We start from the raw sequence: 16802 nt of genomic DNA, 5'->3' as shown, positions 1-16802 counted from the left end.
ACTGAGAAAGTCATTGATGCTTAGGCTATAAGAATTCCAGATCCAGGGAATTTCTCTTGTTCTGCAAAAGAAACCTTAAAACCAACCAAATGGAGGCTGGTCATCAGTTTCCAAAGAATAGTGTTACTTGAATAGTATAACTTGATTTGATGAAGGGTTTGGTACCTGGTTAAACAAGCCTGTGTACCAAAACAGTATAAACAATACTTGGTTTTGACCTTAATTTTGTTCAGTCCACTGGGTTTCCTTTTAAATGCTGTAGGCTGTTGCTATTTCTTTGTTCAGTCCTGCCATGCACACTATTCCTACTATTTGCCTGCTTAAATTTTTAATTAAAATTGTAGGACTGGTTTTGGCCAAAGCTGCTTTTTTTTTTTTTTAGTATGTAGTGTACAATTAGGAAATGGTAGATTCTGCAGCAGGTTTTTTGCATGGCTTTGCTGTAAACATAGTAATTACTATTTAGGGATCACTTGGAAGGATTAAAATGAAGAACTGAACTACACCAAGACACCTGGTGTCATCTGATTAGTGTCCTGTATAGCATTCAGCTTTCTCTTCTTCAGCTGACTGGGAACAACAGACAACACCAGGGAGGTTGATTACACTGTGATGACTCTAATGCCCGGGTGCTGTCAAGAAGAGCTTAGATCAGTTTACCTTTTGCAGATCATATACCTGGTGTCTGGCATTTGTACTGAAACTATTATTTGAAAATGTCAAGTTTTGATTATTTCTCAGTAGTTCAGCTTGCTGTTTCTTAAAGCACCTTGAAAATCTAGCTTGTAGCATGAAGTGATTGTACAATGTGTTACTTCTTCGAGCTGCAAAATAGCATAAACATTTTTTTTTTCTGTTTCTCTTTATTCAAAGACTGAAGATGCTGTTTTCCGGGAATTCTGTGAAGAAATTGGTATAGAAAATATCCGTGTGTATGAACAAGAACATGTGAGACAACAAGAAGAGATTGATAAGAGAAGGTGGTGTTTGTAATTGAAATGTGAAAAAGCGGTTTGTATTAGATTAGGGACACAGGTAAATGAGTAGCTCCATCGCAGGAAATCCCACAGAAACCTAGAAGGCTGTAGAAGGTTATTACCACTGCAAGGATTAGTTTGTAGTTGCACTGCTATGGTTTGGATTTATTAGTTTTAGTCAGCAACATTTTGCAACAAACTTGAAAGGTAAAATTTACAATTTTGGTACTGCTATTGTAGAAAAAAGAAAGTAAAGAACAGTTTTCTGAAATCCCCATTGAACACTGGCTCAATCACAAATTGAGGATGCCATGAAGGCTCACTCATTATCAAAACTCGTCAAGGAGGACTGGGTGTAAGATGCAGTGATTTGGGAACATACTATTAAAGAAAACAGGATCTTGATTTCCTCCCAGGCAGTCTCAACTGGTATTCCCCTCAAACAGGCACAGATCACAGGGCCGAAGATTTATATCTCAAAGAATGAGACTGTTACAATGAACTGTTTCCTTGTACTACAGGCATTTTCAGACATCTTTCCTACATGCACCGAACTCCATTGTCCTTTCAGCCACCTCTTCAGCTGCTGAGAGACTCCCTGAGTGGTTTTGAGAAATGAGGCCAAACGTATGGTTTTGGCTCAGCTGCAGGGAGGTGGTAGCCCAGGGCATTCAGTCGCAGGTAAAGCACTTGCTGGCCGAAGTGATTTAATCCTTTATTTATGCTTGCAAGAACTGGAGTCTGGTGAGGTGTAAGAAGTTAGTAATAGAACGACGAAGGGAGTTTGCATGGCCTTGTGCTACGCTGCACACGTGGCCTTGGTCTTGCTTGTGCCCTGACTTGCGCCCTGACTTGCCTTCGTTAGCCCTGGAAGCCTGTGCTGTGGTGCCACCTTGCCCAGGTGTAACAAGCCTGGAGCTGGGGCTGTGCTAACCCTTGTGCCTGAACAACAGATGCAGACTAGTAGTAAGTCATTTGGGAAGCTCAAAGCTCAGAGGCAGATGGTAACAGCTGAGAGGAGAGTTTTCTGTGAACAGCCGCTTAGTTTTACATCAGTCCTTTCTCAACAGCAGCCTGTGAAAAAGTTTCTGCCATTATATCCCTACAGACACACACAGATCTCAGCTGAGAGGTGATAAGCAAGGCTGAACATGGCTTAAAAAGGTCTGGCCTCATGTTTCTTAACTGCCATCTCCCAACTGAGGTAAATTCCTTAGAATATTCCGGTAAACAGAGGTGTCAAGTGTCAGGGAGCCTTGCGGAGGCAGAGCGGGGAGCGCAGGCACCAGATAAACACCCAGCATCAGTGTAGCTTTTGCCCAGCTCCTGTCTGCATCCCTTACAGCTGTATCACTCATACTGAGATACTGAGAAGTTTTAGTGTCACTTTCCATGTTGAATGTGGCCATACTATATCTTTACGTTGTACTTTTTGAATTATTCTCAACTGTATTTTTGTAACTTCCAGTATATCCACAGGATGTTGTGTAGTGGAATCAGTGATCCAAATGTATGCAAATTTTTCTGCTCACGTAGAAGATAGAAAAATGCTATCCAAATAGCCAAAGTGAAAATGCCTCTTGTAATAACTTCAAATGACAGTTTCTAGCCTGTTTTGTAAGTGTTGGTTTGAAATACTGTACTTTGACTAGACTGGAGTTTGAAAATCAGAAGACACGACTAAACATTCAGCTAGAATATAATCGTGATCATCTACAAAAATTAACAAACGCAGTCAGCAAGTTGAGGGAGACCATTCATAAAGATGAAGCTGAGATTATCGAGCTACAGAAGGTAACTGCAAACCATAGCTCTCTCTGGGACTGAGAGGAAATTGAGTTATAATTTCGAATAAAGCAAGTTGATGCTGTTGAGTAATTCTTCTAGAGCTTAATTCAGTGTTGACTTTGTAAATGAAAAAATGTAGTTGCATATTGTCATTTTAACCTTGGAATAACCTGTCATATTAAGATACTTAATTATTCAAAATAAGCTTACCAAAAAAAAAAAAAATTGGGGGTTACTGTATGCACAGTGTTATACTGTGTTTAGTTTCTATGAAAAGGCATCATATTGCTAAGATAAAACTAGTTGCATGTGGCTGAGAGTCTAGAAGATTTTATGAGTAATAGTAAACAACTCTGGTGCATCTTTAAGGTGCTTCACAGCCACTTAAAATAATTCTGTGAAGTTTAGACTTTTAGTTGAAGTAATATGTATGGATTCCTCCTTCATAGGGTTCTTTATTTGTAAGTAATTTTTTGTCATGTTAATGTTTGTTAAAAAAAACTACACTCGTGGGGCACTGGAGAGTGAAGGAAAAAAAGCTGTGTGGTAGTGCTTTCTATAAAAAACAAAAACGAAATGTAAAACTGCCCCAAAGTGGGCAAAAAAACCCCACATGCATCATTTGAACTCTTATTTTAATGTTAGAAGATGGGTTTTAAAGATGCAGGGGAAAAACAATAGACACTTAGTCACACCCCAAAACATGCCTGACTTCATGCCTGTGTGTGTAATTCTTCTGAAACAGAACTGGGAGCAAATTCAGATGTTTTTCTCCTGGAGAAGGATTGTTTGTATTAAATTCTGAAGGTACTTTGTTCGCATGCTGCAACACTGGTTAGTCTTGATGAGGCTGCCATAATACCAGTCCCTTAAGGACCACATCTTCCTGCATGTAGCGTTAGTTTTACTGTATTTTATCATCTAATTTCTAGCAATTTAGCAGTGGCGTGGGTTTTGCAGAGGAAGAGTCTTGTAGAGTACCTCTGCAGATTCCTTGTTCTCTGTGAATTACCTCAGGATTTATCTTCAATGAACTTTTCAAAGGATTTCGAGTTACCTTAGGGGTTGCAAAATATGTTGTAGAAACACAGTAGATGGGCTCCTTCTTGCAGGGCTGAGGGACTAACTGAAGAAAAGGGAGTAGCCCACAGATTTTAGGCATCCTCAGATTCCTGCCTTATTTTGAGGGCTTTATAGTTTAGTCTGGTACAGTCACAAATCCAGAGCTGGCTGTGCCTGTGTGTACAAAACATCTGGATCTTCCTATGTATAAAATCAGCTATTTTCCCAGTGCCTTTCAGATTTTGTGCTGTAACACATTTGAATGTATTGTAACAGTTTTAAACTTTAACCCTTTTTTTTTTTTTTTTCTAATAAGAAAGATTCCATATCAAGTTTTTTGTTGAAAGGTTAAAAACATAAATGTTTCTATGCAGGGTGAGGAAAAGCTTCTAGAAAAAGTGAATGAAATTGTGGAAGAACAGCAAAATCTTAAGACTAGATTAAGTGCTCATAAATCTGAAGTTGTAAAAGCTCAGAATGAAGTTGAAGAGCTCAGAAAGACGGCATTAACTCTTAGCAGGTAATTACTAATTGTATTCATGGGAAAATGATTCACATGATCATATTTAGAAGAGTTTTAGTGATTCTAAATTTCTCTGGTTCTGCTTTCATGTGAAAGATTCATTAGGGACATGGTAATTTGCATTTACCATCGGCATTAGTTAAAAAGTGTTCCTAATTCAAATTGTGGTTCCCAAAAGTAATGTGAATGTGGCTATTTCATGAAAGCCATCCCATAAACCATATAGAGTAACATTATTTTATTATCTACCTCGTGTTAGGTCTCGTTATGATTTGTGATGAATCTGTATTAGCTTACAACTCGATTGGGTGTGGGGGGTCGTGTTAAGTTTACTGGTGGTTTCATATGTTTGAGTTGTACAGATGGTTCAATTAATTAGAATTTTTTTCTGACTTCAGTCTTCTCATTTTCTCCAGACCTTTCCAGTGTTAGATACCTTAAACTAATATTAATGTTAGGTCCCTATTCTGTCCTTACTGTTCTCTTAAATCAGCTGCTTTGGGGATAGTTTATATTTCAGTTTGCTTATGCTTGCTTATTATTGATGTGCTTAATATCCCTTAATAAGGAGTCTTCTTGATGTTCAAAAAACCTACATGTTGACACAGTGTGGCAAGCTAAACTTGTGGAATTTTATATAAACTCACAGATTGTTAAAATTACACACTGTAAAATATATTACTAAGCATACAAAGTAAGACTTGTTACTTCTCTGCCTTATTTGGCAACTTGATGCTATCAAAGGAATTTGTTGCAAAGAATCAAGGTGTATTTCAAGTAGATAAATCTAAAAGATACCTTATTTAAATTTTAAATGGATGAGAGCTGAACAGAACAGAGTTTGGCTGTAGTTAGGAAAGGTGGATATTTGAACATGCTGTAGTGTGAACTTGGCAATATCCTGAAGCCCTGTCCGTTCCCAGCTCCCTCTTGAGTAATTTGGGAAGAAGTTAAGTGCCACTTTCCTTCAGGTTTGATGGGGATTATAGAGGAAACAGCCCTCTTTGTGCACGGTAACTGTTTTTCATGCTGTATGGCTGTGGATGTTATTGGCAGTGATGCTTCTGCTCTCTGTTTTGTGCCTTTTGCGCACGCAGGGAAGCGACAAAATTACAAAAGGAAGCTACAGCTCTAGAAACCTCTCTGGAAGAGAAAAGGTTAAGACGACATAATATGCTGCTTGAATGCAAGGTGCAGGACTTGAAAATAAAGTTCCTGTCTGGATCGCTGGATGACATCAGTGAAGTAGAGGTACTTAAAATGTTTTCAGAAGATAGATATCACGGAGAAGCAGTCTTGAATTTAAAGCTGTTTTTCCCTTACAGGACTGCTGTCTTATGCAGTAATGTTCAAATAAATACATTGTTTTCATGTGATCAGGCCTCATCCCTTCAAGGGAAGGATTTTGTTTATTTTTGTAGACAGAAATACTGTTCACAAGTAATTTTGCTTGTGCTTGAAATGTATTCCTGTGAAATACATGAAATTGCTGTGGTACAAGAAAATTGGTATGAAGGTGTCTTCTAGAAACATATGTAAGAGGACACACAGGAGTCAATTCAGAAATGTGGCATGTATATGAACTGGGATAATAATAATAATAATTGGTTAATGGTGCATACTATAAATGCTGTCTAAAATCATCCTCTTCAGTAGATGTAGATATTCACAGAAATCAGGGATAGGCTAAAATAGAAATAGTCCAGCTATCGGAGGATTGACCACATTATTTTTCTCAGTCTTCCCTCTTTTTCCAGTGTATCTTTTGTGAGGAGAAATTAAACTTTCTCCACTGTTACAAAAGGGTTTTGAAGGACTTGCAACAAGTCTGTGAATTCGGAAGCAGTCTTGTTGAACCCATTCCTTAGAAAAGTACTTTTCTGGAGGATAGGTATGAGTGAGTGGGTCAGGAGATAAAATGAAGGCCGTGAGGTGGGCAGTCTTTGAAGGGAAAGGACATGAACTGCTCGTCGTAGGAGTATGTAGGCAGCTCAGCTCTCGCTGTTTATAGATAAGGAAGAGATGAAACCAGGGAGATGAGCAGTAGGAATAGCAACTTAGATTCCTAATTACTAGCACTGAGAAGACCGGTGAGATTTGGTTCTGGGCGAGGGCCTGATAACATGAAGCACGTGTTTTGTTCAGGGAAAAGTAGCTGTCTGAAATCCAAGCTTGTGGTGTCCAGAAGATACTCTGCTTATGCCATACAGAGCTGAAGCTACTCATTTCTCCTGAGGCCAAAGAGTGGAAGAAATGCCTCAACTCACACACCTCAGAGCTTTTCCCTGAAAGGGGATTGAGTTATCATGGGAACGTAAATCCTTCCCATCAGATTTACAGTATGCATAATGTTCTAAACATATTACAAATAAATTACTGCTGCTTTCATCTGAGCCTCAACCTGAAATTAGCAGATGCTTTCATCTTCATTTAAAAGGTGTGTTTTTTAATTAGACTCCTTAGATCTTAAATTACTGTTAACTCCATTTTGGCTAGGAGAGGAGCTATAGAATGAGTTTACCTCATACCATCTTACCACTGTCTTCTCATTTTATATCCTTTCAACAGTTTAAAAGTTAACTGTCATATTGCTGATCTGGAATGTCCTTCATATTTATAGGTAGGAACTGAAACAGAAGACACTCAAACTACACCAAGTATCTACGCAAGGGAAGAGGCAGTTCAGATAGACTACAGCAGCCTAACAGAAGACCTGAAGGTAACCTTTTCTGTTTGAAATGATTAGGGATCGAGTTTTCTGGTTTTACTTAAAGTATTTTATTTGTTGAATTATTTCTCCTTCACCCTAGCCTTTAAATGAAACTTTCTAAAAACACTGTTAAGTGCATGTGTGTGTGTTTTGGTTTTGCAATCACGCATCGCATCAGTGTATGGGACTTCTGGATGGGTCAGTTCTCCATATAACTGATTTTAATTTAAAGCTTACCTAAACCATAAAAAGAGAATGGAGAAATAGTAAATATAACAATATAACTCATTATTTTTTCTTTTTCTTTTTTTTTAAATTTCCTTCCTCTTCACCTTCTGCCTTTAAGTTCCAGCACCAGAGGTTGTGACTCAAAACTCTAGAAACCAGTGTTTGGCTGCCAGGGGGGTGTACCACCTTCTCTCTGTACTATTTTCAGAGACTGAGGCTTACTGTCCTTCCATCTGTAACAGTCCATTCAGTCACATTTTCTCGGCAGGTTTTTGTCATTTTTGTTTTTTAGTCATAAGGAAAAAAATGTCAGAGGCTGTGTACAGAGCAAGGGATGACTCTGTCATCACGGGAACTTGTCTCGAAGAATTCATCAAGAACTTGTCTTTAGAGGTTTTCTTCACAAATCAAGTTGTGAAGCCAGCTAGTCATCCTCCTGTCTTGTATTCTAACCCAGACTTCTAGGCTGAAGGGAATTTTATGTTTTTAAAGGTCTTGTGGAACAATACTTAGGACATAGTAAACTTATTCCAAGAACTAAGACTTAGTTAAGTTTTGTGTTTTGTTGTGTTTCCAGTTAAAGCTGTTAGATGAGTGGGGTACTTCCTCCAGAAGCCATGAGTACTTGCTCTATATGTTGAAATGTCTTGGCCTAAAAGCAAATTTTATTGTTCAAGTATTTTTATTTTTTTCTTTAGGACCTAGAGTCTGATAAAGACATAGAGGATCATCTGAACCAGATGCAGCGGGAAATAAAATCTAAAGAGAATACTTTAATGAAGACAGCTGCTCCAAACCTGAGAGCAGTAGAGAAATTACAGATAGCTCGGGACAAGTTCCAAGCCTCAATAGATGGTAACACCGAGTCTTTCATACTAATCTCTTTGAGAGTTTTCACCCTAATTGCAATTCCTCTTTCTGGCTTTGCTTCTTTCAGGTATTACAGTATTGTTTTGTGCTTAAGTGTTTATCCTCAGCTGTCTTTGTAATTATATGTAGACGGTTTATTAACATGTAATAAATACAGTTTGAATGATTGCAAAGATACTTTGTTGGCCAAATAACATCATAAAGTATCTTATTTTTTTGAAAATTACTGACTTCAATTATTTAAAAAAAATTTAAAGAGTTTTATGATTAAAGGAACATATATATATATATATATATATATTGTCCAGAACTTAGACATGAGCATTAATACAAAATTATTGGTATCCTCAAAGAGCATCACAGACATTGACATACTAAGGAAACCCAGGAGTTCTGAGGCTCTACCAGGTAAATGCTGGTGGTGCTGCTTAAGGCCACCCAGCTTCCAGGAGGAATTAGGAGAAGAATTTTGTTCATTGCTCCAGGCAAATGTGGCACAGAGCAGACTGAACACACCCCAGCTTTTCTGGTTTTGGAGCCTCCATTTGAAATCTGGAAGGAAACTCATAATACTGGTGTGCTCCATGTGTGTGCGTTAGAACCTTTTTCTGCAATAAATATTTTTCCCTGGTGATACACAATATATATTTGTTCTGCCTAAAGGCTTATATTATGGAGTAATTTCAGTAATTTTCTTCGTAGCTTTTGAGACCAGCAGAAAGGAGGCCAGAACGTGCAAGCAAGAATTTGAACAAGTGAAAAAAAGGAGATATGAGCTTTTTAGCCGGTGCTTTGAGCATGCCTCCATAGCTATTGATCAGATCTACAAGAAGCTTTGCAGAAACAGCAGTGCTCAGGTGTGTGATGTTCTTAGGCTCTTGGCTCAGAGCGCTGCTTGATGCTTTGTTATCTAGAGTAAGAGAACTTAGTAACACTTTGGGTTTCCAAAGACAGTTTCAGTCCTGAAGAAGAAAATTACACAAGTAATAAAGACTTTTTAGAATGTGAGGGTCAGAGGAGGAGTAGGTAACACGCCAAGGCATGCTTGACATTAGACAGAGAAATGTGATCGAAAGTGTTAACAAAATCAGGAAGTATTTAGCAGACTTGTAAATCATTATGACAAAAATGCGAAATATATTTGAGTACTTAATTTAAAAATAACCTTGGTTTACAGATCTAGCGATACCAGTAATAACTATTTTAAAACACTGAGCATAGATAAAACTAAAAATCATAAATTGCTATTTCTCTGCTGGCATCTCGCATGAGGTTTTGAAGATCCTTATACCCCACTTAAATATTTTTAAAAAGATAGACTTAATATGTTTGCAACTTTCAAGAAACCTGTGGAAGAATTGTGTCACAATTGTGGTAATGTTTGCTGGTGTTCACTATGAATGCCAAAAGCAAAGAGGGAACTCCCAAATGCTTTGGTTCTGTCAGATTCTGTAGATAGTTGAATGTTCAGAGGGCTCAGGCTTGAGCTCTTGTCTGTCTTCAGCTTCAGATTTTGTGTTTTCCCTCAGAGTCAGATATTCAGAAAACACCTTAAAATACCTTTAATATAGTCTTTCTGCTTCTGGGTTGGACAGAATGATAAAGCATTTCTTCCTTCCTGATTACTGGGTACTACCTTCTCCCCTAAACATCAGGCAGGCCTTGACGTTGCATTACTCTGAAACAACCAGGATTTCCCAGATGCATCGTCAAAAATAAGGAGTTGGGTGCTTTGTTCCTTAGGTGTGTGCTGCTGTGCCTTGGTTTGAGCCACAGTGGTCAGGAGATGATCCTGTGATCAGCTGGGAAGCTACAGCTGCCCACTGGATGCCAACAGAGCTGCTGAAGGACACTGGTCCCATTGCCTCGAAGGAGAAATGGTTGCTCTGTGCGTGGCCATCGCTCTCCTTAGCTAAGGAGAGGGTTCGCTCTGCCATCAGAGGAGCTGGCCTAGGTTGTGGTTGCAACAGATGCTTTTTAAGCAACCTTAACAATTTTTAATGTGAAAATTCCGTAATATTTCTTAATATTATTATAACATTTATTAATAATGCTTTATTACTGATAGATCAAGGAGTTACTTTAACTTCCAGAGATTCTGGACTCAGAACATTGATGCGCTAAATATATTGCTCAGTAAAGTGTATTTCATCAGCACGATGTGTGTTAAGAAGTACTTTAAAAGAAACTACTGCCTAAGAAATTGTACATACACAGATTCAGTGCTGGGTTCACCCCCATTCCTCTTCTGCAGAGAGAAACGTTCTTCCTTTCCTATCTTAATGAGCAAGGAATAAATGTACCCTCGTAAACTACACGATGATTTTTGCTAACAGTGCCCATCCCAACACTTCGTCTTGCACAGACACGTGCAGCAGCACACAACTGGGAGCTCACTGTGAGATACTTGGTGTGTCTACAGTCAAAAAATATTGTCGTAACAATGACACCAGAGAGGAGGACAATACACATACATTCAACAAAACAAAGAGACTGCAAGCACTGTAGCTTACTTCCAGGACTGTTTACCACAGAAATTATTTTAAATCAAAGCACATTTTGTTTTTCTTCTGCTGCATCTGTGATCCAAGAGGAACCATTTGAAATGAGTGTCAGCTGTGGACATCTTCCTTTTATTTGTGTCCACTTGTGCAGAGGAGAAGAGATAGTTTTATTTTATTGTCTGTTCTATTTAATGGGAGAAATAAACCATGTAGCAATTAACTTACCCATCATACTTTTTAATGGTTTGGTAAAATGGCCATTCTCTTAAAATAATATTTTTAATTTTTGGACTTGGAAATGAAGTAAAACAATAGCCTACCTACATGAAAAGCTTTCTCCAGCTCAAAGCTGGATTTTGTAAAACTCACCTTTTAAAAAAAAGTCTGATTTTTTTTTTTGAAGTATATTTACTTCCAAACACAAAAGTGCTTTTGAAGTGTAAAATTTTAATAATTAAAAATAAAGCAATTACGTAAAAGATGATAAAACCAAGTTTGATTTAAGAGTTGAAAGTCTGTAAAAAAAAAAAAAAAATAAATAAATACGTGAAGCCATTTCCAAAAGGGTTCTGTTACTGAGCCTCCTAGCTCGTGGTTCATTAACAAAGGTATATTCACTGGGAAGCTTGAGTGCTGCTCCTCAGTGTAGATGCATAGGTGTTGCCTACAAATGAAGCTCATTTACAGTTTTGCCACCAGCTCAGTCAGTACTTAAACCTAAATAATATCCATCTTAATAATTTTACAAACAAATGTCGCTGTTTACTAATGGAGTGTTTGTGTTTCCAGGCATTCCTTAGTCCCGAGAATCCTGAGGAGCCTTACCTGGAAGGCATCGGCTTTAACTGCGTGGCTCCGGGGAAGCGCTTCATGCCAATGGACAGCCTGTCGGGAGGTGAGAAAGCTGTGGCGGCCCTGGCTCTCGTCTTTGCTGTACACAGGTAACAAACTCTCTCGGCGTTGCCCGGGCCTGTGCGGGAGGAGGTGGCGGGAAGGGGCAGAGGGCCACGCTTACAAACACGTTCAAAAGCCGGCAGTGGGGCGTTCAAACGGTACCACGGGCTTTACCCGCAGGGCTTAGCAAAGGTCTCCCAAATTGTGATAGAGGAAGTGAATCGCTAAAGGAATTAGAAAATTTTTCGCTTTTTCCTTCCTCTCTTGCGCTTCCTTCCCCCCCCTTTTTCCTCTCTCGCTCTTTCTTCCCCCCCCTTTCTCTTTTTATCAAAGTATGATAGAGTAAGTGAATCTCTACAGTAATTAGAATGTTAATAACCAGTTTTACCTCTAAATGCAAAATACTGTCTTGTCTTCTAGTTTTCGGCCAGCTCCTTTTTTTGTTCTAGATGAGATAGATGCTGCCCTGGATAACACAAACATCGATAGAGTAAGTTGATCCTTCCCCTTATCCTTTCATCAACCATACAGTGGTATCTTTCGTAAGGGTGGCTGCTTTTCATTACAGCTGTTGGGGTAAAGAGACTGATTGCACTGTCTTTTCTGGTTTAAAATATACTTAGCTTAGGTCTGAAATAACAGTTGGTATGAGATGTTAGACTAGGGCTAGGTCTAAATTCATAAATCTAAGTGTGTTGTAACCAGTCCCCAGCCCGTGAAGTTGAGAAGAACAGCGTGGGAAGGAACGCTGTGTGACCCCGCGTGGTACAGCCTGCACGGAGGGCACTTGGGAATTGCTGCTTGGTTGTTTCGGTTGGGATTTTGAAGGCTTTTACCTCGAAGCAGAAAAGAGCGTACCTGCATGCTGAAATCAAGTCATTCCATCACTGGAGTATTTACTTCTTGTAACTGGCCTACTAAATATTTTTACATTAACACCAGCTACGGGCCGTCACTCCCATTGGCTTAGTCACATGAATTCTTGCGGGATTAAAATATTTGCTTCCTGCCCTCCTCTCCATTTCTCTTTCCCTGTTTGCTAATAACTCTTCACTCTGAACAAAACTTAGGATAGAATGCAAACGGTGAAGATAGATATCAGCCTCTGGGAGGAGGAGGCTCAGTACAAGGAGATTGTGTGTAGGAGAGAAATCAGAAAGATCTCCCCAGGTGCCTGGATTTTCTTCCATGGAAACATTTCTTTCCACACAAAGTGAGATCAAGCTGTGTTTCTACTTTTGCATTAATAGTGATGTCGTGTAGCGTAAAGCCTAACAAACAAGAGCGGTTTTATATATAACAAATTTCTTTTGTTCTTTTTTCTTTTCCTTGTTCTCTCTCTCTTTTTTCTTTTCCTTGTTCTCTCTCTCTTTTTTCTTTTCCTTGTTCTCTCTCTCTTTTTTCTTTTCCTTGTTCTCTCTCTCTTTTTTCTTTTCCTTGTTCTCTCTCTCTTTTTTCTTTTCCTTGTTCTCTCTCTCTTTTTTCTTTTCCTTGTTCTCTCTCTCTTTTTTCTTTTTTTTCTTTTCCTTGTTCTCTCTCTCTTTTTTCTTTTTTTTCTTTTCCTTGTTCTCTCTCTCTTTTTTCTTTTTTTTCTTTTCCTTGTTCTCTCTCTCTTTTTTCAGTTTCTTTCTGAGTACACCACAGTTTACTTGGAGGGTACCTCTGTCGTAGACAGCTGGGGAAGCTCCACTACTTGTGCCTGCCAGATAGAATTCCTTCTCAGAGATCACTGACTGCGTAGCACTGAGAAGCCTTTTCCTGAACCCAAGTTCCTTAACATTCCTTGGAGTGCAGGTCCGTGAGGGACGCCCATCACCCGCTACTTCAGAGCTTGTTTCACCTCGGTCCAGCATGTTTCAGCGACAACAGATTAGCCAGAATGGGAGAGCAATGAAAATAACTAAACAAGCTTGAGGGTTTGTCTCTCAGTGACATAATTAGAAACAAGATTACACACCAAGTGATCACAAAACACTTCTGTGATGTAAATTGCTTAATGGGATACTTGTCTAGTTGCTGGCCTTCACTCAGGACCCGTACAAGTTGACACAGCAGTTGAAGATCACCTTATTCTGGGTTAATACCAGTTCTGTGTTTTCTGAATGTTCTTCTTAATTCTGGAGTCAGATATGTCATGGCTGATGACTTACGAGTTACGCAGGCTGCCTCCACGTTCTCCTTTACTGCCTTTCTTGTCTGCTATTACACTATTTAATGCTGGATTTCACATTTTTGCCTTTCATCCAAGCTGCAGTGTATCAGGTGATCAGTCCTTCCTCTCTGCAGACTCTGAGGTCTTTTGGATACGAATGTAAACTCGAGGGTTCTGGCTGGAGCTGGGCAGGGATCCCAGGCCGTGCCTAACAAAACTGCAGGTCATTACCTGGATGCCTTTCGTTTATCCACATAAATTCCTCCTGCAGTTAGGGATGCACCAGTCGCCAATTCTGTACGTGTCCATGAGGTTTGTGATGTTTCGTATGTTACCAGCTTTCCTTAGAGACAACAAATGCTGCATCAACGCAGCTCGTGAGGCACTTGGCTGGAGTCTGCCTCCCTGAGTCAGCTCCTGCTGACACACCTGGCAGAGGAGATGTCTGCTTCAGAGCTAAGAATATGCTGAGCACCATTCTTCAGAACGCCACAAAGAACAACTCATTTCTTTCACGTATCTGGGTTTCCCAGTTAAAACACATTTCTATGCCAGGTTACTCTTTTTTTCCAGATAAAAAGCACATTTGTAGCCCACAAAAGATGATCATATTACCAGTTGTTAGGCAAACAGTTCCTAGGCTTATAACCTTCAGTGGGTAGCAGCTGGACGGTCTGAACGTATCGTATTTCATTTGACACGTCAGCGACAAGAATGTGTGTTTTGAAGATGTATATTCAAGAAAATAACATTAGTGCAGAAAGCTCAAGTGTTGCAAGTTCTGGTCTAATGTATATTTATAAAAATAACATCCATAAATATGGCCAAAGAGCTATTAAACTTGGATTATATTACACATTAGGGTTAACCCTGCGATTGCCTCGGTAGTCTACGTAAACCTTCAGTTGAGTTTTTGGGACCCATCTCCTCTGTCTGGGAAATGAAGCTGAGCTTCCTGAAGCTGAATTGGGTTTCCACCCGTTCTGTAAGCTCCGAGGGAGGCCTCGGCGCAGCGTTGCTGAGAGGGCAGCAGCTCTTTCCACCTCTGGTACGCTTGGAGAGCAGCTGTCCTGCAGGAAGGGGCTGACAAAATAGCAGCTTCCTAGAAAAATTCCTTTTAATTGGCTTCAACATCTCTCTAGGTATTGCTCTAAGGGGAGTTGGATTATTCTTTAAGCACATGTGAGAGGCGTTTTACCTTTCTGAATGAGCAAAAGCAAAATTGCAGTGATCTGAGTATAATTAATGTTTCCCTGCTGCCAGGGTCTTTCCTCCCTATCTCTTCCCTTACCTGTGGGATGCAGTTGCTACTGGAAAGCACCAAAACCTTCAGAGAGAGAAATTAAATCCACAAGTGAGCAAAAAGGATATATGGAAAACTCTATGTTGGTACTACTCACTGGTGTTCAGGTTTTCTGCTTAGAATGAACTCTTTCCATTCTTTCAGTGTAAGGATTTACTAAAGCAGATCTCCAGTAGTTGTAATTATACTGCAAAATGAGTGTGAATTATGTAACTCGCTAAAGGCAGTTCTTCCATTAAAAAAACCTACTTCCACATCATGTAGATAACAACTCTGCAGACAAAAGTCTAATTTAAAATGTACTCCTTTTCCTTTATTCAGCATAATTTATACTGTGGGATAGTGCCTTATTCAGTTACCAATTTATAATATTTGGATCTTTATTTTGCAGATCACCAAAAGTAATGTCTGCAGCAAACTGAGGTGTATTTAAGGTCTTGGTATACTGCCAGTAACAACCTTTTCACACTTTTTTTTCCTTACTCAGGAATTTCCACCTTTCTTTGTAGTTTGAGTAAAATATTTTTCATTGACACCAGCTTTTTTCTGTAATTTTATTCACTGGAGTGAATGATTATTTTCTTACACAGTTTCAAAAAGCAGCAAATCTGAGGGGTTGTCTTAAGAACATGCAAAGTATCTGTCTTAAAACCATTTTATTTTTCATTTTTATCCTGTTTCATTAATGAATTCTGCAGCTAACCTGGTTTAGTTCCTCCTTATTCCCTAATTAGAGCATGGTTTAAGTCTGCCAGAACTAACCTACTGAAATATTTGGCTTCTTTCCAAAGGTATCAAGTTTCATTAGAGAACAGGCACATGAGCAGATTCAAATGATAGTTATTTCTCTAAAGGAAGAGTTTTATTCCAAAGCAGATGCATTGATTGGAGTGTGTCCAGAGGTAACAATTATTATAAGATTTTGTTAAATAATACACGCTGGTTTTTGTTGAAGTACTGATTTACACCTTAAGTGCATCATAGCTGTGATGCCAGATTTGAACTACTTTGTGTTCAGAAGTGAGTGCAGGTACTGCCTGGGTGTAAAGGTCGTTTTGGTAACTGAAGCTCGTTGTTGTATCTCACAGTTATTTATGAAATGGTTAATCAGATAACAGGAACGTTTTACACTGTACAATCCTCTCTTCTCAGCGCGATGACGTTATGTTCAGCCGGGTACTGACCCTGGATCTCACCGAGTACCCAGAGAGCAGCGAGCAGGGGAGGACAGAGCACACGCCCCGTTCCCCTCCGCAGTGACGTGCGGGTGACTTCAGGGCCAGGTGGACACAGCCACAATCTCGGTCCACAGCCGACTGTTACAGATCTGAGCTGGAACGGGGCTGGTTCAGGGTGACAGAGAAGCGGTTCCCTTTCAAACTAAGCACCTCTCTAAAATATTGAAGTAACTTGTTCACCGATTGAGTTTGGTTAACAAATAAGAGCAAGCCAGAGGTTGTTACATTCTGGTATGCAAAGTTTTCTCTTTTGGGGCTTTTTTGGCCTCAAGATGAAGGAGTAGAGGTTCGCATAAGCATCCTGTCAGCAAGGAAAAGCCTCCTGCTTTTCTTACAAGTGTTTAGTGACAGCTCCAGTGCACAGCTACCACTAGTCAAGACCTTTCCACTCTCTTTTGTGTTCCAGCTGCACCTATTTTCCTCTAGATAAGATTATTTCCTGATGGGTTTTTTTTTAAAAAAATATTGCAATCTGCCCAATATCACATCCTTTGTGACACCCAGCGAGACTAAATCTTCCACTGCAACCTTAAGAAAATAGGAGTTAATATTA

The 16802-nt window shown here is 39.4% G+C and overlaps 1 protein-coding gene across 1 annotated transcript in view; it reads left to right on the top strand.

Moving 5' to 3' along the window:
* Nucleotides 1-16349, top strand: part of SMC1B (structural maintenance of chromosomes 1B) — a 34046-nt gene extending 17697 nt beyond the window's left edge. The window contains exons 15-25 of the mRNA XM_074901188.1: nucleotides 874-980; nucleotides 2630-2771; nucleotides 4202-4347; nucleotides 5448-5601; nucleotides 6971-7069; nucleotides 7987-8143; nucleotides 8861-9015; nucleotides 11452-11603; nucleotides 11977-12046; nucleotides 15803-15913; nucleotides 16164-16349. Coding sequence (XP_074757289.1) covers nucleotides 874-980; nucleotides 2630-2771; nucleotides 4202-4347; nucleotides 5448-5601; nucleotides 6971-7069; nucleotides 7987-8143; nucleotides 8861-9015; nucleotides 11452-11603; nucleotides 11977-12046; nucleotides 15803-15913; nucleotides 16164-16271 — 1401 coding nt within the window. The 3' untranslated portion in view covers nucleotides 16272-16349. The remainder of the gene's footprint in view (nucleotides 1-873; nucleotides 981-2629; nucleotides 2772-4201; nucleotides 4348-5447; nucleotides 5602-6970; nucleotides 7070-7986; nucleotides 8144-8860; nucleotides 9016-11451; nucleotides 11604-11976; nucleotides 12047-15802; nucleotides 15914-16163) is intronic.
* The last annotated feature ends 453 nt before the right edge of the window (nucleotides 16350-16802 follow it).

This window comes from Athene noctua, chromosome 3, assembly GCF_965140245.1.
Source record: "Athene noctua chromosome 3, bAthNoc1.hap1.1, whole genome shotgun sequence".
Classification (NCBI taxonomy): domain Eukaryota; kingdom Metazoa; phylum Chordata; class Aves; order Strigiformes; family Strigidae; genus Athene; species Athene noctua.
Note: the sequence above shows the minus strand (reverse complement) of the source record. Positions and strands in the feature narration are given on the sequence as shown.